The sequence below is a fragment of the Sphaeramia orbicularis genome, chromosome 19 (genome assembly GCF_902148855.1).
Source record: "Sphaeramia orbicularis chromosome 19, fSphaOr1.1, whole genome shotgun sequence".
Taxonomy (NCBI): Eukaryota; Metazoa; Chordata; class Actinopteri; order Kurtiformes; family Apogonidae; genus Sphaeramia; species Sphaeramia orbicularis.
The window spans coordinates 41,654,903-41,680,972 of NC_043975.1; the positions used below are offsets into that span (position 1 = coordinate 41,654,903).

At 39.9% G+C, this 26,070-nt stretch overlaps 1 protein-coding gene across 1 annotated transcript; it reads left to right on the top strand.

Annotated features, from left to right (window-relative positions):
• The first annotated feature begins 433 nt into the window (after positions 1-433).
• Positions 434-12,565, top strand: hhex (hematopoietically expressed homeobox). The gene is made up of 4 exons (XM_030163150.1): positions 434-1,089; positions 10,845-11,023; positions 11,920-11,970; positions 12,054-12,565. The coding sequence occupies exons 1-4, from the start codon at positions 690-692 to the stop codon at positions 12,306-12,308; spliced, it is 885 nt and encodes a 294-aa protein (XP_030019010.1). The 5' UTR covers positions 434-689; the 3' UTR covers positions 12,309-12,565.
• The last annotated feature ends 13,505 nt before the right edge of the window (positions 12,566-26,070 follow it).

Consider the following 26,070-nt stretch of genomic DNA (forward strand, 5'->3'; position numbering starts at 1 on the left):
TACACAGAACTTGTGGAGTAGTGTACCATACAGTACCATTAGTCCTGTTTGATCAGAGTCCAACAGGAGGCCAGGCCTGAAAACATTTCCATACTTTCAGTCCAATCCCTCCCGGAGTTGTGAGGGTCCGTTTATAGCTGCTTGCAGATGTATTCCTTTGTAACTCACTGCTGCTCCTTCTATCAGCTCCATCAGTCATTGCTTCATGAGTGACTCCAAACACACATATTTCAGTTTGCTGCTGATTGGCTGCACAGACCAGATTCTCCTGAAACCCCATTATCTCTGCTCTACTGTCCTCTGATCACTGTGCCAGTCGATTGGAGCTGCGCGTAAACCAATGAGGAACGGCTGCCGGCCACCTGCAGGAAGTGGCCCGTGCACTTATCTGCTCCTCCTCCTCCTCCTCCTGCAGCCTGATAACAGTCCAACAGTTGGCTTTGGTGAAGTCAAGCCCCGCACCGCAGCCCCGATGACACCTCAGCCCTGGACCTGGACCGGCCTGAGCCACGGTCCCGCGGGACGCTGCTGCGCGCTGTTGGACTGAAGTGTTGAAACACCATTAGATGAGCCGTATTATGTGAAAAACGACTGTTTTCAAAGTGTCGCTAAAGAGGAAGGCTTTCAGGAGGGAAGGGAAGCGCGTGCGTTTGTGTGTCTGTTCATCAGCTCCAGGCCGAACATCCGCCATGAGCGTCCCCCTTTACGCACCGACTCCCCTACAGCCGGCGCACCTCACTCCCTTCTACATCGACGACATCTTGGGTCGAACCGGCACCAGCACCGGCACCACCACCTCCTCTTCATCCTCCTCCTCTTCGTCGTCCTGCTCCACACCGGTCATCCCCACGCCGACCCTCCCGTCGCCCAACTCCTCCTTCAGCAGCTTCATCTCTCCGTACCGCGCACCCATTTACGAGCCCACGCCGATCCACCCGGCCCTGAGCCCCCACGCCGCTGCCGCCGCGGCCCTGACGGCCTCCTACGCCTCCGGAGGGGCGTACGCCGGCTCCATGTACCCGTTCCACCCCCAACACCACCGCTCCATGGGGGACTACACACAGGCGCTGCTCAGATACGACCCTCTGGGTGAGTTTGGAGTGCGTCATTCTAAACTTTTCTGTCCTTTAATGTCATAAATAGAATAAAGAACAAATGTGAGGGTGAAATCACTGCTTGAACAGACATAACAAAAATGCACTCAGTAATGGAGTCTGTCCTCTGTGGACAAGTTTCACAGCTGTCCACTGCAAAGGACGGTCCATTAAAAAAAAAAAAAAACTATCTGAAAAAACTGTTACATCATGTTTCCAATTAAGGCAATTATTCAATGTAACAAAAAAAAAAAAAAAAAAAAAAACTCCAAAAACTTTAACTAGAGGAGGCTCAGTGTGTGTTATGGGTTAGTCATGGAATAAACTTGCAGTAAATATCATCTAAGCTATTTCACTGAGACTTTGGCTTTCTACCAACTATAATGATAATGATAAACAAGGAGGAGTCCTTCGACTTATAGGACAAGGTTCATTTAAAATAAACTGAAATCAAATAAATTCAAATAGGACTCTTTTATCCGTCCTTCTTTCTTCTCACACCTCACTGCACCTCAGCTGTTTCATTATAGGGACTGAAACATATTTGTTTTAACCCTGTTCCTGTTGGTCCAATTGAAAAAAAAACATTTAAGATCAACCCTCCGAACACTTCTCACATTTACACTCCAACACAAACTGACTTTATCTAAGTCAGCTTCGTTTCAGTGGCAACGAAACCGTTTTTGCATAAGTATACCATGCTTGGCCGCGCGTGTCGACACTAAGACAATTCTACATTTAACAGCAGAACAAACACATGAGAGGGGTTAGTAGAGGAGTACCAGTACATGAAACAACAGAACAAACACATGAGAGGGGTTAGTAGAGGAGTACCAGTACATGAAACAAGAGAACAAACACATGAGAGGGGTTAGTAGAGGAGTACCAGTACATGAAACAACAGAACAAACACATGAGAGGAGTTAGTAGAGGAGTACCAGTGGGTTTAGACCCATAGGACGGAGGAGCAATGATAGAAGAGTAGGATGGAGGAGCAATGATGGAAGAGTAATGATGCAGGAGCAGGAACACATGAGTCACACTGGTGTTACTATCTGAGGTCAAAAAGAGAAGGGAGGAGAGGAGAGGAGGTGCAGTGGGTGAATGTTAACCTTGACTCGTTTTCCTGACTCCTATTGTTCTGAAACATCAGAGAAGAAAAAGTCAGTGATTTCACTCTGTGTGTGTGTGTGTGTGTGTGTAGGTGTGTGTGTGTGTGTGTGTGTCTTTAACATGTCTACCACATCACGACAAATCACTACAGATTGTTTGGGGTTTTTTTTAGTAAACGCACACATGACGCATCACATAGCTTTAATCCTTATGGTCCGTGACGTCATCCGTTGACTTCAGATGAATCTAATATTTAATGGTCGGTGTTCCGAAGCCCCTGGTCCTGGTTCTGGTCCTGGTCCTGGTCCTAGTCCTGTTGTGCCTCTGTGTTGCTGCTCTGACCGGGCCGGGCCTTTTCCGGTCCTACCGGAAGTCGTGCGACCGTTGATAGGAGTAAATGTGGTTTCAGGAGCTTTTTGATGCCTTCCGGACCCCCCACCACCACCACCACCACCGCCACACACACACACACCACCCCCCCCCTCCCAAACAGCCGCTTCCTCGGGAGCCGCTGCACGCTGCTGATTATTTTATCGACATCCTCAATCCAGACATATTCAGGAAACACTCGGCCTCTGATAGCCCGGGATCCGTTTGTCACTTATTGTTGTACTTCCTGTGCTCTGGTCCAGCCGAGGATGTGGTCCAGTGAAGAAAAGAAGGAGAACAATGAGCATCACAAAACATCTAATGGATCTCAGGAGAAAAGATAAAGGCCATCAAAACCAATGAGACTGCACTGCAAGTAAAAACCAATAAGTCTGACACTGGAAATAAAAGGTAGTAAGTCTGACACTGGAAATGATAACCAATGAGTCTAACATTGGAAATAAAAACCAATGAGTCTAAGAAGATTGCCTTATTTACGATGGCGTATTAGGGCTCCAAAAGAAAAAGAAAAAAACAAAAAACGCTTGTCACTAGGAGAATAAAGTCATTAATTAACGCAGTAAAAAAAACAAAAAACAAACAAAAAAAAAAAAATGGTTATTTAACGAGAATAAAGTCGTTAATTAGCGAGAATAAAATCATTAATTGATGAGACTAAAGTCGTAGCTTTAAAAAACTATTTAACGAGAATAAAGTCGTAGTTTATGTAAGGAGAATAAAGTCGTTCATTAACGAGAATAAAGTCATTAATTAATGAGAATAAAGTCGTAATTAAAAAAAAAAAATCATTATTTAAGGAGAATAGAGTCGTAATATTTGGAGAATCCAGTCGTCCCCACTCATCTACAAATGTAGACCTGTGAACATTTAGTGCAGTTCTCCTTTCATTTGGGGTTTAGGCACAAAGGCCAAATACTGAGTCTATCCTCCATCAACACATTCTCATTAGGCTGAGGACTTTGAAGACAGTTTGCACAAGTTTGAGTTCGTTGTAAGAACTGAACTGATTTGTAGCCAACCGCCTCTTTTTTTTCCGGAAAAACTGCTGAAGTGTTCAGCTGTAGGGCTAGGGTTAGGGTTAGGGTTAGTTAGTCAGTGGAAACACCAGAGAACTAAACACAGAGGGTTGGATGTTTCTGAACAAACTGTTTTTATTTTCATATGTGGCTCTAATAATCATTCATCCCCACAAAAACAATAAAAACAGCTGTGTTCGAACAATATTCATTTCTCTGTCAGTTCTAAACTAATATGAGCTGAATGAAGACGCGCACAATCCACAAACTATCAAATCAGAAGATTTTTTTTTTTTTTTTTTATCACTAATCAATAAAGCAGATGTTTCACTGCACAGACAGTCTTGAATAATAGTAATAATAGTAATAATAATAATAATAATAATAATAATAATAATAATAAAGCAGATGTTGTTTCACTGCACAGACAGTCTTAAATCTGTTAGGACGTGGAGAAGCCTTTCTGTACCGACATATTTGACTCCATCTGGTATTTTTGTGTTTCTTTTTGTTTTGTTTTTTCAAATTTTAGGGCTTTTTTCTAATTAACCCTCAAAACCCGTGACCACCTTCCGTAGATAAACAAACATTGTACTAAATGGTTTAGAACTTGTCAACCATTGATTCTAATGACAAAAAGAAAAGACAAGAAAGGAAAAGAAATCCGCTGGAGTTCTTTTGTTTGTTTGTTTGTTTGTTTGTTTGTTTGTTTCTCAGTGTCCCTACCGGGCTCCGTCAGATTCTGACCTTTTCATGCCTAAATGAATTCCCGGACTTTGTTCCTCTGAGCCTCTAACAGCCTCAACTTTCACAGAAAAGGTTCAACATAAATGTATCAAACACCTGAACATCCAAGTGCATCTGTATAAATAAGAAGAAAATTTGGATCAAGTTTCTGTCTTTGATCAGACTAAACATCTTCCCATTTTCAGTATTTTTTTTTTTTTAATTTAAATGTACTTAATTTTATCTTACTTTTTTGTAATGCATGAATTAATTCAAAGACAATTAAAATATAAACTTGGGCCCTTTTCTACTTATGATGCGGAAACACATGAATAAACCCATAACAGTTGTAACACTGGCTGATTATAATAACGGTCTAATGCAGGGGAGGGGGGGGGGGGGGGGGCTCAAACTCATTTTAGTTCAGGTTCCGCATTCAGCCCAGTTTGATCTCTAGTGGGCCGAACCTGTCAAATAATAACAGAATAAGCATAAAAACCTAATAATGACAACTCCAAATTTTTCAGTGCAAAAAATAACGTAAATAACTTCAATTCTGATTTTTTTTTATATTTTACAAACTATCCAAAACAAAAAAGATGTGAATAACCTGGAAAAACTTAAATTTCTGAGGAAAAATAAGTACAATTTGATCAATATTCTGCCTCAACTTATGATTTCTACATGTGAATTACAGATCAGATCTACCAAGGCACAAAACATTTGTTAAAATTGCACTTACTTTACTTATTATACTTTTTTCTTTAGATATTTCAGGTTGTTCATTTTTGTTCCGTTTATTGACATTTTTTGTTAAAGGGTATCAGAATTTAATGTTCTTTGCAATAAATCAAAGAGAAAAAAATGGTGTTGCCGTTATTTACAGGCATGATGTCTTATTATTATTATTATTATTATTATTATTATTATTATTATTATTATTATTATTTCACATTAAAGAAGAAAATTTGGAGTAATTATTTATAGGTTGTTATGCTGTTATTTTCGAGTTTGATACCCTTGACTGTTAATATCTTCAGGGTAATTTTTGCACACGGGCCGGTTTTGAATCCCCGGGTCGCGTGTTTGACACCTGTGCTCTAATGTGTCCGTATTCATTTAAATCAACTCTGCGCATTTAAGAACAGAGCAGCAAAACCAAAGTGCTGTCTTCTCATATAAATACAGACTGAACAGTCCGCAGCTGCTCCACATACACTCAGTTTGATTTCTTTACACGTTTTTGTCGGATATTGAACTAACCAGCTCAGATTAATGTGCTGTAAGTGGTGATAATTAATGTCCCTTCTATCAGATTCATCCCAGAACTAAAAACCTCTTTGTGCTTTTGGCCTCAGTCATCTCTGTGTACATGGGGGTTCAGTCCGTAAAGGCAGCGGGATCTGGCATTAATGCCTTTGGGTTTTAGAAATCGTGGGTTTTCGTCCCAATACCCTTCACAATAATAATAATAATAATAATAATAATAATAATAATAATAATAATAATAATAATAATAATAATAATAATTTGCATTTATAAAGCACTTTTCATTCAGCAGAATCTTAAAGTGCTCATCATCATCATCATTCTGAATTACATCCTTTTTTATTGTAAAGGCTGCCATCATCAATGCTGTCTTACCGGCCTCACTTTTGCATAAATCGTTCATTCTTTGTTAATTCTTTGTTGCTTTCGGTTCATTCTTTGAAAACGCGACTTTTTTTGTCTCCTTGAATATTTACAGTACATCACATCGGGATTAAAACTACATTTGTCACAGCTTCCAGATATTTTTGTTTCTTTTCCAACTAGTTTATCACCAATTTAATATAATATTATCCTCCGCATTTTGGATTTTTCAGTGTAAATCGTGCATTTCCTTTTTTTTTTTTTTTTTTTTTTTTTGTAAATCATGCAGGTTATTTCCTAGTCCTGTTTAGAATAGAATAGGTGTTCATTAAAGCTCAGAGTAAATTCAAGGGTTGTTAGACCAGAACAGAAAAAATGTTTTTCACTCAAACATAGGCCTATCATTAACTGAACTGAATTTATCACCATTTATTATATTATCCTCCGCATTTTGGATTTTTCAGTATAAATCGTGTATTTCCTTTTTTTTCTAAATCGTGCAGGTTATTTCCTACTCCTGTTTAATTTTCTGATCATGTAGATGTTCATTAAAGCTCAGAGTAAATTCAAAGGTTATTTAGACCAGAACAGAAAAAAGTGTTTTTCAGTAAATTACCATTAACTATCATTAACTAAACTGAACTTATCACCATTTATTCTAATATTATCCTCGATTTTGTGTTTTTTCAGTCAAAATCAGGTATATTCCTGTATTTATTTTATTTATCATGTACATGTTCATAAAAACTCAGATTAAAGTTGATCGTTATAATATCAGAATCAGAGAAAATCCATCATTAACTGATCATAAACCCAGTGTGTCCATCCACTGGCATTGATCCAACTCCATGGGTTTGACTGGAGAATCAATGTTGGAGAAGATGACGGTGTTTCCACGGTAACTACGGAGCCTCTGAATGTCCAAATATGGTCATATCTGATAAGCACGAAAAGATGAAGAACTGTATTTGACACCAATTATTGACATGGATTGATAGGATTAGTGGATCGACAGGTACCGTTACATCAGTGGATGTTTGGGTCTTTATGGGTTAAAGACAGAATTTATTCAAATGTTAAACTAAAGCAGGGTTTGGTTTATGAACTGGAGTATATATATAAAAAATAATAATAAATAACATATGAAGTGAATGAGACAGGAAAACAAAATACCGAATCCATATAATATAATTTAGTCTATAATAAATCTGTATTTGTTTCCTCATTTTCAAATAGAAATCACACTTTAGACATGATTTTATATCCTTAGAACTAAAGAACGACACATTAGTTGACTCTTTTTTTGTTTGTTACCTCCGCCAAGGAGGTTATGTTTTGCCGGCGTTGGTCTGTCTGTCTGTCTGTCTGTGTTCAAAATAACTCAAAACGTTATGGACGGATTTGGATGAAATTTTCAGAAACGTTGATACTGGCACAAGTAACAAATGATTAAATTTTGGTGGTGATGGCGGGGGGGGGGCGTCACCCTTGGCGGAGGTCTGCGCTCTCCGAGTGCTTTTCTAGTTTGTCTCAAACTTTGAAATAAAAAAAAAAAAAAGAACTAAACTCAGAGAGTGCAGACCTCCGCCAAGGCAGATAATACCCCCCCCCATCACCACCAAAATGTATTCATTTGTTCCTTGTGCCAGTATCAACATTTCCTGAAATTTCATCCAAATCCGTCCATAACTTTTTGAGCTAACTTGCTAACAGACAAACAAACAAACAGATAAACAGGCAGATAAACAAATAAACAGACAGACAGACAGACAAATCCCACTGAAAACATAACAAAACTAGAAAAGCACAAACAAACAGGCAAACAAACCAACACCGGCAAAAACATAACCTCCTTGGCGGAGGTAACAATAAAATGAAGCAGTCATTTAGGGCTAATGGTCATTAATCACAGAAAAAGTAACGAAATTATTGTAGGTTGTGTATGCATTAGTATTTTTTCACCTTCCTTTTTCTTCCTTTTCCTGTTTTCTCTTCATTCTATCTCTGTGTTCTTTGGTATCCGATGACACATTCTTATGTCTGTGTCTCACTGCTGGTGTTCTTGCTCTGAGAATCCATTCCAGTAAAACTGAATAACCTGAAATATATGTGTTAAATGAAAATGAAAATAAAAATTTGATCGCAAAAAAAGAAAAGAAAAAACAAAAGAAAAAAGTAGTAAAATCCAATAGATTGAGCCTAAATGTCCATATGACTGAATTCCTAAACCCAGTTTGAGCAGAAACAGAATAAAGTCAAGGCTGACCTGGCCCAGTTCATTCATTAATGTCAGTGTTCAATTCCAAACCACAGAGATTTCCTTCATCAGCTGTTTATCACATAAAATTAGAGAATAAAAAATAACTGCCCATCCACCTCTATATTAGTTGTTGGATCACCACTGTGTAAACATTCTGTCATCAGTCCTCCCTACATGTGTTCTTTATGGTGTGTATTTTGTGCAGTTTCCTGTTTTTGAGTCTGCCGTGTGAATATTAGTCTGATCTTCTGTGAAGGAACCACAGACCTGGACTCCACATTAGAACACTGTGCTTCTAGGTTTGTTACCTCCGACAAGGAGATTATGCTCTTGCCGGCGTTTGTTTGTCTGTTTTTCTGTCTGTCTGCCTGTCTGGCCGTGTGCAAGATAACTCATAAATTTATGGACGGATTTGGGTGAAATTTTCAGGAAATGTGGATACTGGCACAAGGAACAAATTATTAAATTTTGGGGGGGATCACCCTTGACGGAGGTCTGCGCTCTCGGAGTGCTTTTCTAGTTTTTTTTTTTTGTCCTGCTGCTGTTTGTGGTCGGTTGGAGGCTGTTGGAGGCTGATGGAGGCTGATGCCTTTACACCCTCCTCCCCAGAGCAGGAAGCGCGTGAAGCGGATATTTGGCCATAGTTTTCACTCAGTCACGACCTTCCGTTAAAGACACGGAGCAGCGGCTGCACTCGGAGCTATTGTTGAGTTCATAAGGCATTTAAGAGAAGAGGAAAGAGCAGACAAAAAAAAAAGAAAGAAAACAGACAAAAGCACACACAGAGAGACAGAGAGAGAGAGAGAGACACACACACAGACACACACAGACATACACACACACAGACACACACAGACTCTCTCTCTCTCTCTCTCTCTCTCTCTCTCTCTCTCACTCACTCACTCACTCACTCACTCACTCTCACACACACACACACACACACACACACACACATTATATTGTTGTTTAGGACTATAATTTTTGGGTGGAATTTAAACCATTAACTGTTTAAAAAAAAAAGGTAAACAAAAACAAGAAAACCACTCGGAGAGCGCAGACCTCCGCCAAGGCAGATCAGTGGCCCCCGTGCCCCCCCCAACACCACCCCGGATCACCACCAAAATTTAATCATTTCTTTCTTGTGCCAGTATCAACATTTCCTGAAAACTTCATGCAAATCCGTCCATAACTTTGTGACTTATCTTGCTAACAATCAAACAAACAAACACGCAAACAAACAAACACACAAAGCAAAGCGATCACAATACCTCCTGCCGGAGGTAATAAACTTAAATGAACATGTGACCAGTGAACGTCCAAATAAATAAAACAAGCAGCGTTTGAAACAGCCAACATTTCAGTCCAACATGGAACCACTCATTTTCATTGTTCTTTGCTGCAGGCTGGTGTTTGTTGGTACAATTGCCAAATAATGTTGTGATGCCATTGCGTAAAAATCACGTGTACTCCACACTGACGTCTTTCCCACTAACTATCAATCTCAGCAAAAACTGATTTAAAATTCATTCATTTAGGTTCATTTCTTTACCCTCACATGTTTGTATTTGTAACAGTTAAATAAACACATTTTTATGGTCAGATAATTTAATTTTTAATCTGTTTTATTCAGATTTATGTTGTTATGAAATTTACAGTAAAGCCCACACACCAACAGTTTGAACTGAGTTACATGAGCTACGTGTGTTTTGGGTTGTCTGAAAAGTTGCTGAACCTGGCAACAAAAGTGCTAAGTTGACATCAATGCAGCAAAAAAAATGGAACCTATGTGTCAAAATGAGGCGCCCTGATCACGTGACAACTTGGCATTAACGTGTGTCTTTAACATGTCTACCAGATCACAACAAATCTTTACAGATTGTTGGATTTTTTTTTTAGTAAACGCACACATGAAGCATCACATGGGTTTAATCCTTATGATCCATGATGTCATCAGTTGACTTCAGATGAATGTAATGAATGTAACCTCTAAACATTTACCAGCCAAAAATATTTTTCACCGGCCAAATTAAAAAAAAAAAAAAAAATCATGCCTTATTTGACTTAAAATAATTACCACAGGTTTTTAGAATGAAAATCCAACTGAAACATCATTTGAAGAGTCCAGCTCCGTACAGATTCAATTAGATTATTGGTGTTTTCTGAGGTTCTGTTTCATTTGAAGGTGACTGCTGCGTCATCATGTCCTAGAAATATTCAACAGTGTAACCTTTGACACTGACTGAGTCAAATGTGTGTCACAGTTTTTAACAGAAAGGTTCAGTTTAACCCACAGGAAAAGAACCAGAAACACCAACTAGACTGAGTCTAAATGAACTGAATTCCACATTTGTCTAGAATGTTCTATGAACACTGGGGTTGGGTCAAAAATAGATTTGATTTGAATTTTGCGTTAGTAACAGTGGATTGGCGCTTGGTGGGTGTTAATTTTAATTTATGCCCTGCTTTTAGCGCATCGAATCAGCTGTGTTTGTATAATAGTGTTTGTATAATAATAGTGTTTGTATAATAATAGTGTTTGTATAATAATAATAATAATAATAATAATAATAATAATAATAATAATAATAATAATAATGAGCCTGTTTTCCACAGGTAAACCGTTGCTGTGGAGCCCGTTCATTCAGAGGCCTTTACATAAACGGAAGGGCGGACAGGTCAGGTTCTCCAACGACCAGACAATCGAACTGGAGAAGAAGTTCGAGACGCAGAAGTACCTGTCACCTCCGGAGAGGAAAAGACTGGCCAAGATGTTACAGCTAAGCGAGAGACAGGTGAGCACGAGGAGACAGACAGACAGACAGACAGACAGACGCAGACAGACAGACACGGGGATGGTGCAGAGCTAATGCACGAGTCTGGGAGGTCCATGAACGCACCATTTCAGTCGCTATAAAGCAGTCATTTGATTTCTGTCCTTTCATCCGGATATTTCATCGATAGCAGGGGAATGTAAAATAGGCCAAATAAATTCAGTTCATTCTCTCAAAGGTTGATACTTCGACAAATGCCTCAAGTTTTAAATAAATGACAGATTATTTTACATCATTTCACCTCAGTTTTCCACAGACTCTAAGTGTTATAGAACACAACATGTTTAGTCTGTATCATAAATAACGGAGGAACACTGTAGGAGGAATTGTTTTTATTCCAAATCCGACATATTAGTATCAGATTAATAAAACCTATATACACTACAAACAAAACGTTATGGATATTCCTTTTTTTTTTTTTTTGGTCATTTTTACCATTTGTAAATAACACTATGTCTGGTCATTAAAAATTGTATTTCAATTCAATTCACACAAAAAAAGTACAAAGCGCTGTGCAAGAATCTGAAAAACTGAAAAAATAGCCCAAAAATTAAAAATATCCTGAACTTTTTGTTTGTAGTGTTATTAATTTACAATTGCAATAACAGTTTGAAAGATTTAAATTATAGGGTAATTAATTAATAAAGTAAGTATGTATTAAATTTAAAGGAAGCATCAAATTAATGAGACACAATATTGGTGAATTTTCATAACATTTATAAAAGCGGATCCAGTTTTTTCCACATACATGTCTGTACATGATAGAAAAGAATTCACCATTCAAATGATCAGCGGACCGACTAGTTGTAATGTTGTTGTAATGTAATTCTAATGGCTTTACCTGTTTGTCCTCTCAGGTTAAAACCTGGTTCCAGAACCGCAGAGCCAAGTGGCGCAGACTGAAGCAGGTGAAGGTTTGATCAAGTGTTTATTCTGCGGGTCAGCTGTAAACCCACTGACTGTCACGTGACACTGTGTTTTCTGAACCCAGGAGAACCCGCAAGTATCCAAGAGGGACCTGGAGGAGGGGGGGTCCCCGGGGAAGGCTCAAAGCAGAGGTGACCACAGCCCAGACCGGACCGGACCCCGCAGCCCGGACCGGACCGGCCTCAGAACCCCAGAGCAGATACTGTCCTCAGCGTGTGCGCGCCCCTCGTCCCCGCAGCATCAGTCCTACACAGAGCTGGACTCTGACGGGTCAGACTCAGACCAGGAGTTGGACATAGAAGAGGAGGACGAGTTCTGAAAGAACACACATGCACACACGCATGCGCACGCACACACACACACACACACACACACACACACACACACACACACACACACACACACACACACACACACACACAAAGGCCTCATGTCCGTTCAAGGACATGAAGGTAAACCAAGACTCTGAGGGGCACGAATAGGTCAAAGGTCATGAAGAAGTTCTTTTAAATCATAAATTCAGTTTTTATAGTTCATCTACACTGTTGGCCATAAGGTCGGAATAAAATATGAATATTTTTACCTGTCCTGATGAAATGGTTATGTGGTGTATATCTCGCACACAGAGTGTCAGATTAAGTTGGACCCAATGTAACATTTGTGCGGAATTTCAACCTGAACACAATAATATGAAACCCGTATAGCTGGATCGTAAAATAGCTCTCTGACGCCCCCTACAGTTTTTGAATGGGAGTGAAATGTTTTTATTGACGTGGGCAAAAAAAAAATTGACACTCACATCCCTCATGCCAAAGTGAACCAAAAAGCCAATGAGGTCACACCCCTATTTACAATTGTGTTGCCATGAAAACACCAAAACTATGCCATTCAAATGAATGGGGTTTTGCCACAATGATGCAATTGCTGAAACACTCTTTGTGTTCCACTAATGGTACACAGACTGAAAATTACACTGTGGAAAAGTAGAATTTTCCAGCAAGAAGAATTTTCAAAATGTTGAAAAATGACTTGGCCACGCCCCCTCAAAATAGGATAATACATTGCACTGACGGGAACCCACCCAACAAAAATCTCCACATAGAAACATGAAACTTGGTCCAGACATAGCCCATGGTAGGACAAGTAAAAAATTACATTATGGCCCAACCCTAAACCCAAAGGGAAGTCGGCCATATTGGGTGGAAGTGTGGACCTCTAAAATCCCACCCCTCATACTTTCATCATCTCCTCCAAGGATTTACATCCAATTTGGACCAAACTGGGTGAAAATCCCCTACACACATGTGTGATCAAAAGTTATCACATATATTTTTGATCAAATGTGGGGTGTGGCTGTGATGACCTCACAAAAAAGCAGCCATTTTTAGAAGTATAAAGGTGTGTATATCTCGCACAGACAGTGTCGGATTGAGTTGGACCCAAAGTAACAATTGTGCGGAATGACAACCTGAACATGATGATATGGAACTCGTATAATTGGATCATAAAAAGGCTCTCTGACGCCCCCTACAGTTTTTGAATTGGACAAAAAAAAATGTTTTGACATAGTCAAACAAAATTTGGCACACACATCCGTCATACAAAACTGAACCTAAAAGTAAAAGAGGAAACAACCCTATTTACAATCGTGTTGCCATGACAACACCAAAACTGTGCGATAGTAAAGAATGTTTTTCTGTCAGAATCCCACCCCTCATACTTTCATTATCTCCTCCTAGGGTTTACATCCAATTTGGACCAAACTTGGTGAAAATCACCTACACACGTGTGATCAAAAGTTATCACCTACATTTTTGATCAAATGTTGGGTGTGGCTGTGATGAGGTCGGGATGAAGTAGTCTTTTTCAAAATTATAACACTCTGCTTATCTCGAAGAATGTCGGATCCAGCCAACAATACGCTGTCCTCTCACTGTCGGTGGCCTCGGTGGTCGCATTGGGAGGTAATCGCGTGGGAGGGCGAGGGCCTTAACACTGCTTGCGGTTTTAATTAGGCCAAAGCCCAGACATACATGTCGGCGAGGGCCTATTAAAATCGCATGGTTCCGTTATTATTAGGCCCGAGCCCAGACATATATGTCGGCGAGGGCCTATTAAAACCGCATGGTTCCGTTATTCGCAAAGAAAGTGTCAGATTGAGTTGGACCCAATGCAACATTTGTGCAAAATGACAACCTGAACACGATGCAATTCGTATCGTTGGATCATGAAATGGCTCACTGGTGCCCACTACAGTTTTTGAATGGGACTGAAAAAAATTTTTTGACGTAGGAAAAAGAAGTTTGACACACACATTCCTTATGAAATACTGAACCAAAAAGCCAAAGAGAACACACCCCTATTTACAATCGTGTTGCCATGACGACTTGGATGGAAGTGTGGACCTCTAAAATCCCACCCCTCATACTTTCATCATCTCCTCCTAGGGTTTACATCCAATTTGGACCAAACTGGGTGAAAATCACCTACACACGTGTGATCAAAAGTTACCATTTACATTTTTGATCAAATGTTGGGCGTGGCTGTGATGACCTCACAACGAAGCGGCCATTTTTAGAAGTATAAAAGTGCGTATATCTTGCACATAGAGTGTCAGATTGAGTTGGACCCAGTGTAAAATTTGTGTGGAATGACAACCTGAACATGATGATATGTCACTCGTATGGCTGGATCGTAAAATGGCTCTCTGGTGCCCCCTAAAGTTTTTGAATTGGAGTGAAAAAATTTTTTTGACCTAGGCAAAAAACAAAATTAAGACACACATCTGTCATGTCAAACTGAACCAAAAAGTCAATGAGGTCACACCCCTATTTACAATTGTGTTGCCATGACGACACGAAAACTGTACCGTTTAAATGAATGGGGTTTTTCCACCAGGATGCAATTGCTGAAAATCTCTCTGTGTTCCACTAATGGTACACAGACTGAAAATTACACCTTGGAAAAGTAGAATTTTCCAGTAAGAAGAATTTTCCAGTAAGAAGAATTTTCAAAATATTGAAAAATGACTTGGCCACGCCCCCTCAAAATATGAAAGTACATTACACGAATGGAAACGCACCCAAAAAAACTTTCAACATAGAAATATGAAACTTGGTACAGACATAGCCCATGGTAGGACAAGTAAAAAATTACATTGTGGCCCGCCCTAAACCCAACAGGAAGTCGGCCATATTGGATGGAAGTGTTGACCTCTAAAATCCCACCCCTCATACTTTCATCATCTCCTCGGGTTTACATCCAATTTGGACCAAACTGGGTGAAAATCACCAACACACATGGTTGATCAAAAGTTACAATTTACATTTATGATCAAATGTTGGGCGTGGCTGTGATGACCTCAAAATGAAGCGGCCATTTTTAGAAGTATAAAAGTGTGTATATCGTGCACATAGAGTGTCAGATTGAGTTGGACCCAATGTAACATTTGTGCGGAATGACAATCTGAACACGATGATATGGAACTTGTATAGCTGAATCGTAAAATGGCTCTCTGGTGCCCCCTAAAGTTTTTGAATGGGAATGAAAAAGTTTTTTTGACATAGGATCAAGAAACTTGGCACACACATCCCTCATGCCAAACTGAACGAAAAAGCCAATGACGACACACCTCTATTTACAATCGTATTGCCATGACAACAGCAAAACCGTACCATTTAATGAATGGGGTTTTTCCACATGGATGCAATTGTTGAAAAACTCTTTGTGTTCCTCTAATGGTACACAGACTGAAAATTACACTGTGGAAAAGTAGAATTTTCCAGCAAGAAGAATTTTCAAAATATTGAAAAATGACTTGGCCACGCCCCCTCAAAATATGAAAATGCATTTTGCAGATGGGAACCCACCCAAAAAATTTCCACACAGAAACAGGAAACTTGGTACACACATAGCCCATGGTAGGAAAAGTAAAAAATGACATTATGGCCCCGCCCTAAACCCAACAGGAAGTCGGCCATATTGGGTGGAAGTGTGGACCTCTTAAATCCCACCCCTCATACTTTCATCATCTCCTCCTAGGGTTTACATCCAATTTGGACCAAACTGGGTGAAAATCACCTACACACATGTGTGATCAAAAGTTACCATTTACATTTTTGATCAAATGATGGGCGTGGCTGTGATGACCTCACAATGAAGCGACCATTTTGAGATTTATAAAATTGTGTATATCTCGCACACAGATTGTCAGATTGAGTTTGTCCCAATGTAACATTTGTGCGGAATGAAAACCTGAACACGATAATATGAAACTCATATAGCTGGATCCTAAAATAGCTCTCTGACGCCCCCTAAAGTTTTAGAAGGGAGTGAAAAAATGTTTTTGACACAGGCAAAATAAATTTGACACACACACATCTGTTGTGCCAAACTGAACCAAAAAGTCAATGAGATCACACCCCTATTTAAAATCGTGTTGCCATGACAACACCAAAACTTTACCGTTCAAATGAATGGGGTTTTTCCCAAGGGATGCAATTGCTGAAAAACTCTCTGTGTTCCACTAATGGTACACAGACTGAAAATTACACTGTGGAAAAGTAGAATTTTCCAGCAAGAAGAATTTTCAAAATTTTGAAAAATGACTTGGCCACGCCCCCTCAAAATATGAAAATACATTGCGCGAATGGGAACCCACCCAAAAAAAATTTCAACATAGAAAAATGAAACTCTGTATAGACAAAGTCCATACTAGGACAAGTAAAAAATTACGTTATGGCCCCGCCCTTAACCCAACAGGAAGTCGGCCACATTGGGTGGAAGTGTGGACCTCTAAAATCCCACCCCTCATCCTTTCGTCATCTCCTCCTAAGGTTTACATCCAATTTGGACCAAACTGGGTGAAAATCACCTACACATATGTGTGATCAAAAGTTACCATTTACATTTTTGATCAAATGTTGGGCGTGGCTGTTACAAGCCTGTGATGAAGCAGTCATTTTCAAAAGAATAAAACTGCTTATCTCACAGAATGTCGGAAAGAGGCCACGATTCGGTGGCCTCGGTGATTGCGTGGGGAGGCGGTCGCGCAGTAGGGCGAGGGCCTTAACACCGCTTGCAGTTTTAATTAGGCCTGAGCCCAGACATACATATGTCGGCGAGGGCCTATTAAAATCGCATGGTTCCGTTATTAGGCCCGAGCCCAGACATACATGTCGGCGAGGGCCTATTAAAATCGCATGGTTCCGTTATTTTTATTTTTTATTTTACTTTCGCCACTTTGAATGCAAATTTGACCCCCTGAACGTTAACAAAAAGTTAATTTTATTGGACCAAAAATTCAAGCCCGGCGAAAATTGTTTTAATTTGAAGTCGCCAAGAAAAAATATCGCAAAATGACTCGGTCGCACCCCCTCAAAAATCAAAATACATTACGCGGATGGGAGCAATCCCCAAATTTTTTTATTCGTACAAACTTGAAACTTGGTAAAGACAAAGCCCATGGTAGGACAAGTAAAAAATGATATTATGGCCCCCCCCTAACCCCAACAGGAAGTCGGCCATATTGGGTGGAAGTTTGGACCTGTAAAATCCCACCCCTCATACTTTCATCATCTCCTCCAAGGGTTTACATCCAATTTGGACCAAATTGGGTGAAAATCACCTACACACATGTGTGATCAAAAGTTATCACCTACATTTTTGATCAAATGTTGGGCATGGCTGTGATGACCTCACAACGAAGCGGCCATTTTTAGAAGTATAAAAGTGTGGATATCTCGCACAGACAGTGTCAGATTGAGTTGGACCCAATGTAAAATTTGTGCTTAATGACAACCTGAACACGATGATATGTAATATGTATAGTTGGATTGTAAAATGGCTCTCTGACGCCCCCTACAGTTTTTGATTGGGAGCTAAAAAAATTTTTTGACATAGGAAAAAGAAATTTGGCATACACATCCCTCATGCCAAACTGAACCAAAAAGCCAGTGAGGACATACCACTATTTAAAATCGTGTTGCCATGACAACACCAAAACTGTGCCATTCAAATGAATGGGGTTTTCCCACAAGGATGCAATTGCTGAAAAACTCTCTGTGTTCCAATAATGGTACAAAGAATGAAAATTACACTGGGGAAAAGTAGAATTTTCAAGCAGGAAGAATTTTCAAAATTTTGAAAAATGACTTGGCCACACCCCCTCAAAATATGAAAATGCATTGCGCGGATGGGAACCCACTCAAAAAAAAATTCAATGTAGAAAGATGAAATTTGGTCCAGACATAGCCCATGGTAGGACAAGTAAAAAATTACATTATGGCCCCACCCTAAACCCAAAAGGAAGTCAGCCATATTAGATGGAATTGTGAACCTCTAAAATCCCACCCCTCATTCTTTCATCATCTCCTCCTAGGGTTTACATCCAATTTGGACCAAACACGGTGAAAATCACCTACACACATGTGTGATCATAAGTTATCACCTACATGTTTGATCAAATTTTGTGCGTGGCTGTGATGACCTCACAACAAAGCGGCCATTTGGAGAAGTGTAAAAGTGTGTATATCTCGTACAAAGAGTGTCAGATTGAGTTGGACCCAATGTTACATTTGTGCGAAATGAATAACTGAACACGATGATATGGAACTCGTATAGTTGCATCGTAAAATGGCTCTCTGGCGCTCCCTAAATTTTTTGAATGGAATTTTTTTTTTTTTTTTTTTTTAACATAGTCAACCAAAATTTGGTACACACATCCCTCATGCCAAACTGAACCAAAAAGTCTGTGAAGATACACCCCTATTAACAATTGTGTTTCCATGACGACACCAAAACTGTGGCATAGAAATGAATGGGTTTTCATCAGAATCCCACCCCTCATACTTTCATCATCTCCTCCTAGGGTTTACATCCAATTAGGACCAAAGTTTGTGAAAATCACTTACACACGTGTGATCACAAGTTATCACCTACATTTTTGAACAAATGTTGGGGGTGGCTGTGATGAGCTCGCGACTTAGCAGTCATTTTCAAAAGTATAAAATGTTGTTTATATTGCAGAATGTCTGATTGAGCCCACGATACTGTGTCCTCTCACTGTCCGTGGCCTCGGCGGTTGTGTGGGGAGGCAGTCGCGCAGGAGGGCGAGGGCCTTAACACCGCTTGCGGTTTTAATTAGGCCTGAGCCCAGACATACATATGTCGGCGAGGGCCTATTAAAATCGCATGGTTCCGTTATTAGGCCCAAGCCCAGACATACATGTCGGCGAGGGCCTATTAAAACCGCATGGTTCCGTTATTATTAGGCCCGAGCCCAGACATACATGTCGGCGAGGGCCTATTAAAACCGCATGGTTCCGTTATTATTATTATTATTATTATTCTGTCACCGCTTTGCATGCAAATTTGACCCCCTGAACGTTAACGAAAAGTCAATTTTGTTTGACAAAAAATTCAAGCCAAGCGAAAATGAATTTTTTGTGAAGTCGCCAAAAAAAAATTTCGCAAAATGACTCAGTGGTGCCCTCTCAAAAATCAAAATACATTAAGCAGATGGAAGCCCTCCCCAAGTTTTTTTCATCGTACAGACATGAAACTTGGTACAAACATAGCCCATGGTAAGACAAGTAAAAAATTACATTATGGCCCCACCCTAAACCCAACAGGAAGTCAGCCATATTGGGTGGAAGTGTGGACCTCTAAAATCCCACCCCTCATACTGTCATCATCTCCTCCTAGGGTTTACATCCAATTTGGACCAAACTGGGTGAAAATCACCTACACACATGTGTGATCAAACGTTATCACTACATTTTTGATCAGATGTTGGGCATGGCTGTGATGACCTCACAAATAAGCGGCCATTTTTAGAAGTATAGAAGTGTGGATATCTCGCACACAGAGTGTCAGATTGAGTTGGACCCAATGTAACATTTGTGCGGAATCACAACCTGAACACGATGATATGTCACTCGTATAGGTCGATCATAAAATGGCTCTCTCACGCCCCCTACAGTTTTTTTAATGGGAGTCAAAAAATTTTTTTGACATAGGAACAAGAAATTTGGTACAGACATCAGTCATGCCAAACTGAACCAAAAAGCCAATGAGGACACACCCCTATTTACAATCGTGTTGCCGTGACAACACCAAAACGTTTCCATTCAAATGAATGGGGTTTTTCCACAAGGACACTATTACTGAAAAACTCGTGTTCCACTAATGGTACACAGACTGAAAATTACACTGTGGAAAAGGAGAATTTTCCAGGAAGAAGAATTTTATTAATATTGAAAAATGACTTTGCCACGCCCCCTCAAAATATGAAAATATATTGCGCGGATGGGAACCCACCCAAAAAAAATTTCAACGTAGAAAGATGAAACTAGGTCCAGACATAGCCCATGGTAGGACAAGTAAAAAATTACCTTATGGCCCCGCCCTAAACCCAAAAGGAAGTCGGCCATATTAGGTGGAAATCTATACCTCTAAATTCCCACCCCTCATACTTTCATCATCTCCTCCTAGGGTTTACATCCACTTTAGACCAAACTTGGTGAAAATCACCTACACACGTGTGTGATCAAAAGTTATCACCTACATTTTTGATCACATGTTGGGCGTGGCTGTGATGACCTCACAACAAAGCGGCCATTTTTAGAAGTATAAAAGTGTGTATATCTCGCACATACAGTGTCAGATTGAGTTGGATCCAATGTAACATTTGTGCGGAATGACAGCCTGAACACGATGATATGTCACTCGTATAGTTGGATTGTAAAATAGCTCTCTGATGCCCCCTACAGTTTTTGAATGGAAGTGAATTTTTTTTTTTGACATGTGAGAAAGAAATTTGGCACACACATCCCTCACTCCAGAATGAACCAGAAACCCAATGAGGACACACCCCTATTTACAATCGTGTTGCCATGACAACACCAAAACTGTTCCATTCAAATGAATGGGTTTTTGCCACAAGGACGCTATTGCTGAAAAACTGTTAGTGTTCCACTAATGGTACAAAACTGAAAATTACAGTGTGGAAAAGTAAAATTTTCCAGCAAGAAGAATTTTCAAAATATTGAAAAATCACTTGGCCACGCCCCCTCAAAATATGAAAATACATTGTGCGGATGGGAACCCACCCAAAAATAATTTCAACATAGAAACATGAAACTAGGTCCAGACATAGCCTATGGTAGGACAAGTAAAAAATTACATTATGGCCCCGCCCTAAACCCAACAGGAAGTCAGCCATATTGGGTGGAAATGTGGACCTCTAAAATCCCACCCCTCATACTTTGATCATCTCCTCCTAGGGTTTACATCCAATTTGGACCAAACTGGGTGAAAATCCCCTACACACATGTGTGATCAAAAGTTATCACCTGCATTTTCGATCAAATGTTGGACGTGGCTGTGATGACCTCACAACAAAGCGGCCATTTTTAGAAGTATAAAAATCTGTATATCTCACACACAGAGTGTTAGATTGAGTTGGACCAAATGTAACATTTGTGTGGAATGACAACCTGAACATGATGATATGGAACTCGTAGAGTTGGATCGTAACATGGCTCTCTGGCGCCCCCTACCGTTTTTGAATGGAAGTGAAAAAGCATTTCTGACATAGGCAAAAGAAATTTGGCACACACATCCCTCATGCCAAACTGAACCAAAAAGCCAATGAGGACACACCCCTATTTACAATTGTGTTTCCATGACAACACCAAAACTGTGCCATAGAAAAGAATGGGGTTTTGTCATAATCCCATCCTTCATGTTTTCATCATCTCCTCCTAGGGTTTACAACCAATTTGGACCAAACTGGGTGAAAATCACCTACACACATGTGCGATCAAAAGTTATCACCTACAGTTTTTGATCAAATGTTGGGCGTGGCTGTGATGAGCTCGAGATTGAGCGGTCATTGTCAGAAGTATAAAACTGTGCTTATCTTGCAGAATGCCAGATTGAGCCCAAGATACAGGTTCCTCTCGCTCTCCGTGGCCTCGGCAGTTGCGTGGGGAGGCGGTCGCGTGGGAGGGCGAGGGCCTTAACACCGCTTGCGGTTTTAATTATTATTATTATTCTATGCCGCTTTGATCCTAAATTTCACCCATTCACCGTTCACAAAAAGTCAATTTTATTTGACCAAAAATTCAAGCCCGGTGAAAATTTTTTTTATTTGAAGTCGCCAAGAAAATATTTCGCAAAATGACTCGGTAGCGCCCCCTCAAAAATCAAAATACATTACGCGGATGGGAGCCCTCCCCAAATTTTTTTCATCGTAAAAACTTGAAACTTGGTACAGACATAGCCCATGTTAGGACAAGTAAAAAATTACATTATGGCCCCACCTTAAACCCAACAGGAAGTCGGCCATATTGGGTGGAAGTGTGGACCTCTAAAATCCCACCCCTCATCCTTTCATCATCTCCTCCTAGGGTTTACATCCAATTTTGACCAAACTGGGTGAAAATCACCTACACACATGTGTGATCAAAAGTTATCACCTACATTTTTGATCAAATGTTGGGCATGGCTGTGATGACCTCACAATGAAGCGGCAATTTTTAGAAGTATAAAAGTGCGTATATCTTGCACATAGAGTGTCAGATTGAGTTGGACCCAAAGTAACATTTGTGCGGAATGAAAATCTGAACACGATGATATGTCACTTATATAGTTTGATCAAAAAATGGCTCTCTCACGCCCCCTACAGTTTTTGAATGGGAGTGAAAAAATTTTTTTGACACAGGATCAAGAAACTTGGCACACACATCCCTCATGCCAAACTGAACCAAAAAGCCAATGAGGACACACCCCTATTTACAATTGTGTTGCCATGACGACACCAAAACTGTACCATTCAAATGAATGGGGTTTTGTCCCAGGGAAGTAATTGCTGAAAAACTCTTTGTGTTCCACTAAATGGTACAAAGACTGAAAATTACACTGTGGAAAAGTGGAATTTTTCGGCAAGAAGAGTTTTAGAAATATTGAAAAATGACTTGGCCACGCCCCCTCAAAATATGAAAATACATTGCTTGATTGGGAACCCACCCAAAAAAAATTTCAACATAGAAGTATGAAATTTGGTACAGACATAGCCCATGGTAGGACAAGTAAAAAATTACATTATGGCCCCGCTCTAAACCAAACAGGAAGTCGGCCATATTGGGTGGAAGTGTGGACCTCTAAAATCCCACCCCTCATACTTTCATCATCTCCTCCTTGGGTTTACTTCCAATTTGGACCAAACTTGGTGAAAATCTCCTACACACATGTGTGATCAAAAGTTAACATTTACATTTATGATCAAATGATGGGCGTGGCTGTGATGACCTCACAACGAAGCTGCCATTTTTAGAAGTATAAAAGTGTTATTATTAGGCCCGAGCCCAGACATACATATGTCGGCGAGGGCCTATTAAAATCGCATGGTTCCGTTATTATCATTAGGCCCGAGCCCAGACATACATGTCGGCGAGGGCCTATTAAAATCGCATGGTTCCGTTATTATTATTATTATTATTATTATTATTATTATTATTGTTATTATTCTCTCACCTCTTTGGATGCAAATTTGACCCCCTGAACGTTAACGAAAAGTCAATTTTATTTGACCAAAAATTCAAGCCTGGTGTAAAATTTTGTTATGTGAAGTTGCCAAGAAAAAATATCGCAAAATGACTCTGTAGCGCCCCCTCAAAAATCAAAATACATTACGCGGATGGGAGCCCTCCCCAAATTTTTTTCCTCGTACAAACATGAAACTTAGTCCAGACATAGACCGTGGTAGGACAAGTAAAAAATTACATTATGGCCCTGCCCTAAACCCAACAGGAAGTCGGCCATATTGGGTGGAAGTATGGACCTCAAAAATCCCACCCCTCATACTTTCATCATCTCCTCCTAGGGTTTACATCCAATTTGGACCAAACTTGGGAAAAATAACCTACACATATTTGTGATAAAAAGTTATCACCTAACTTTTTGATTAAATGTTGGGTGTGGCTTTGATGACCTCACAATGAAGCGGCCATTTTTAGAAGTATAAAAGTGTGGATATCTCGCATAGAAAGTGTTAGATTGAGTTGGACCCAATGTAACATTTGTGCGGAATGATAATCTGAACACGATGATATGCAATTCTTATTGTTGGATCGTAAAATGGCTCACTGGTGCCCCCTACAGTTTTTGAATGGGAATGAAAAAAAAAAATTGACATAGGAAAAAGAAATTTGAAACTTGCATTCCTTATACAGTACTGAACCAAAAAGCCAATGAGGACACACCCCTATTTACAATCGTGTTGCCATGACAACACCAAAACTGTATCATTCAAATGAATGGGGTTTTTCCACAAGGACACTATTGCTGAAAAACTCTTTGTGTTCCACTAATGGTACACAGACTGAAAATTACACTGTGGAAAAGGAAAATTTTCCAGCAAGAAGAATTTTCAAAATATTGAAAAATGACTTGGCCACGCCCCCTCAAAATAGGAAAATACATTGCGCGAATGGGAACCCACCCAAAAAAAATTTGAACATAGAAACATGAAACTTGGTCCATGCATAGCCCATGATAAGACAAGTAAAAAATTACATTATGGCCCCGCCCTAAACACAACAGGAAGTCGGCCATATTGGATGGAAGTGTAAACCTCTAAAATCCCACCCTTCATACTTTCATCATCTCCTCCTAGGGTTTACATCCAATTTGGACCAAACTGGGTGAAAATCACCTACACACATGTGTGATCAGAAGTTATCACCTACATTTTTGATCAAATGTTGGGCGTGGCTGTGATGAGCTCACAACGAAGCGGCCATTTTTAGAAGTATAAAAGTGAGTATATCTCGCAAAGAAAGTGTCAGATTGAGTTGGACCCAATGTAACATTTGTGCGAAATGACAACCTGAACACGATGATATGTCACTTGTATGGTTGGATCGTAAAATAGCTCTCTCACGCCCCCTACCGTTTTTGAATGGGAGTGAAAAAAATTTTTTGACACAGGATCATGAAACTTGGCACATACATCCCTCATGCCAAACTGAACCAAAAAGCCAATGAGGACATACCTCTATTTACAATCGTGTTGCCGTGACAACACCAAAACTGTACCATTCAAATGAATGGGGTTTTTCCACAAGGACACTATTGCTGAAAAACTCTTTGTGTTCCACTAATGGTACACAGACTGAAAATTACACTGTGGAAAAGTAGAATTTTCCAGCAAGAAGAATTTTAGAAATATTGAAAAATGACTTGGCCACGCCCCCTCAAAATATGAAAATACATTGCGCGAATGAGAACCCACCCAAAAAAAATTTCAACATAGAAACATAAAACTTGGTTCAGATATAGACCATGGAAGGACAAGTAAAAAATTACATTATGGCCCCGCCCTAAACCCAACAGGAAGTCGGCCATATTGGGTGGAAGTGTGGACCTCTAAAATCCCACCCCTCATACTTTCATAATCTCCTCCTAGGGTTTACATCCAATTTGGACCAAACTGGGTGACAATCACCTACACACATGTGTGATCAAAAGTTATCACCTGCATTTTTGATCAAATTTTGGGCGTGGCTGTGATGAGCTCGCGATTGAGCGATCATTGTCAGAAGTATAAAACTGTGCTTATCTCGCAGGATACCGGATCAAGGCCACGATATAGTGTCCTCTCACTGTTGGTGGCCTCGGCGGTTGTGTGGGGAGGCGGTCGCAAGGGAGGGCGAGGGCCTTAACACCGCTTGCGGTTTTAATTATTATTATTATTATTATTATTCTATGCCGCTTTGATCCTAAATTTCACCCATTCAGCGTTCACAAAAAGTCAATTTTATTTGACCAAAAATTCAAGCCAGGCGAAAATTTTTTTTATTTGAAGTCGCCAAGAAAAAATATCACCAAATGACTCGGTAGCGCCCCCTCAAAAATCAAAATACATTACGCGGATGGGAGCCCTTCCCAAATTTTTTTCATTGTACAAACATGAAACTTGGTACAGACATAGGCCATGTTGGGACAAGTAAAAAATTACATTATGGCCCCGCCCTAAACCCAACAGGAAGTCAGCCATATTGGGTGGAAGTGTGGAC

Coding starts and splice junctions, on each gene's coding strand:
- hhex (XM_030163150.1), top strand. CDS start 690: ATGAGCGTCCCCCTTTACGCACCGACTCCCCTACAGCCGGCGCACCTC. Junction 1,090..10,844: donor GCTCAGATACGACCCTCTGG/GTGAGTTTGGAG, acceptor TGTTTTCCACAG/GTAAACCGTTGCTGTGGAGC. Junction 11,024..11,919: donor TACAGCTAAGCGAGAGACAG/GTGAGCACGAGG, acceptor TTGTCCTCTCAG/GTTAAAACCTGGTTCCAGAA.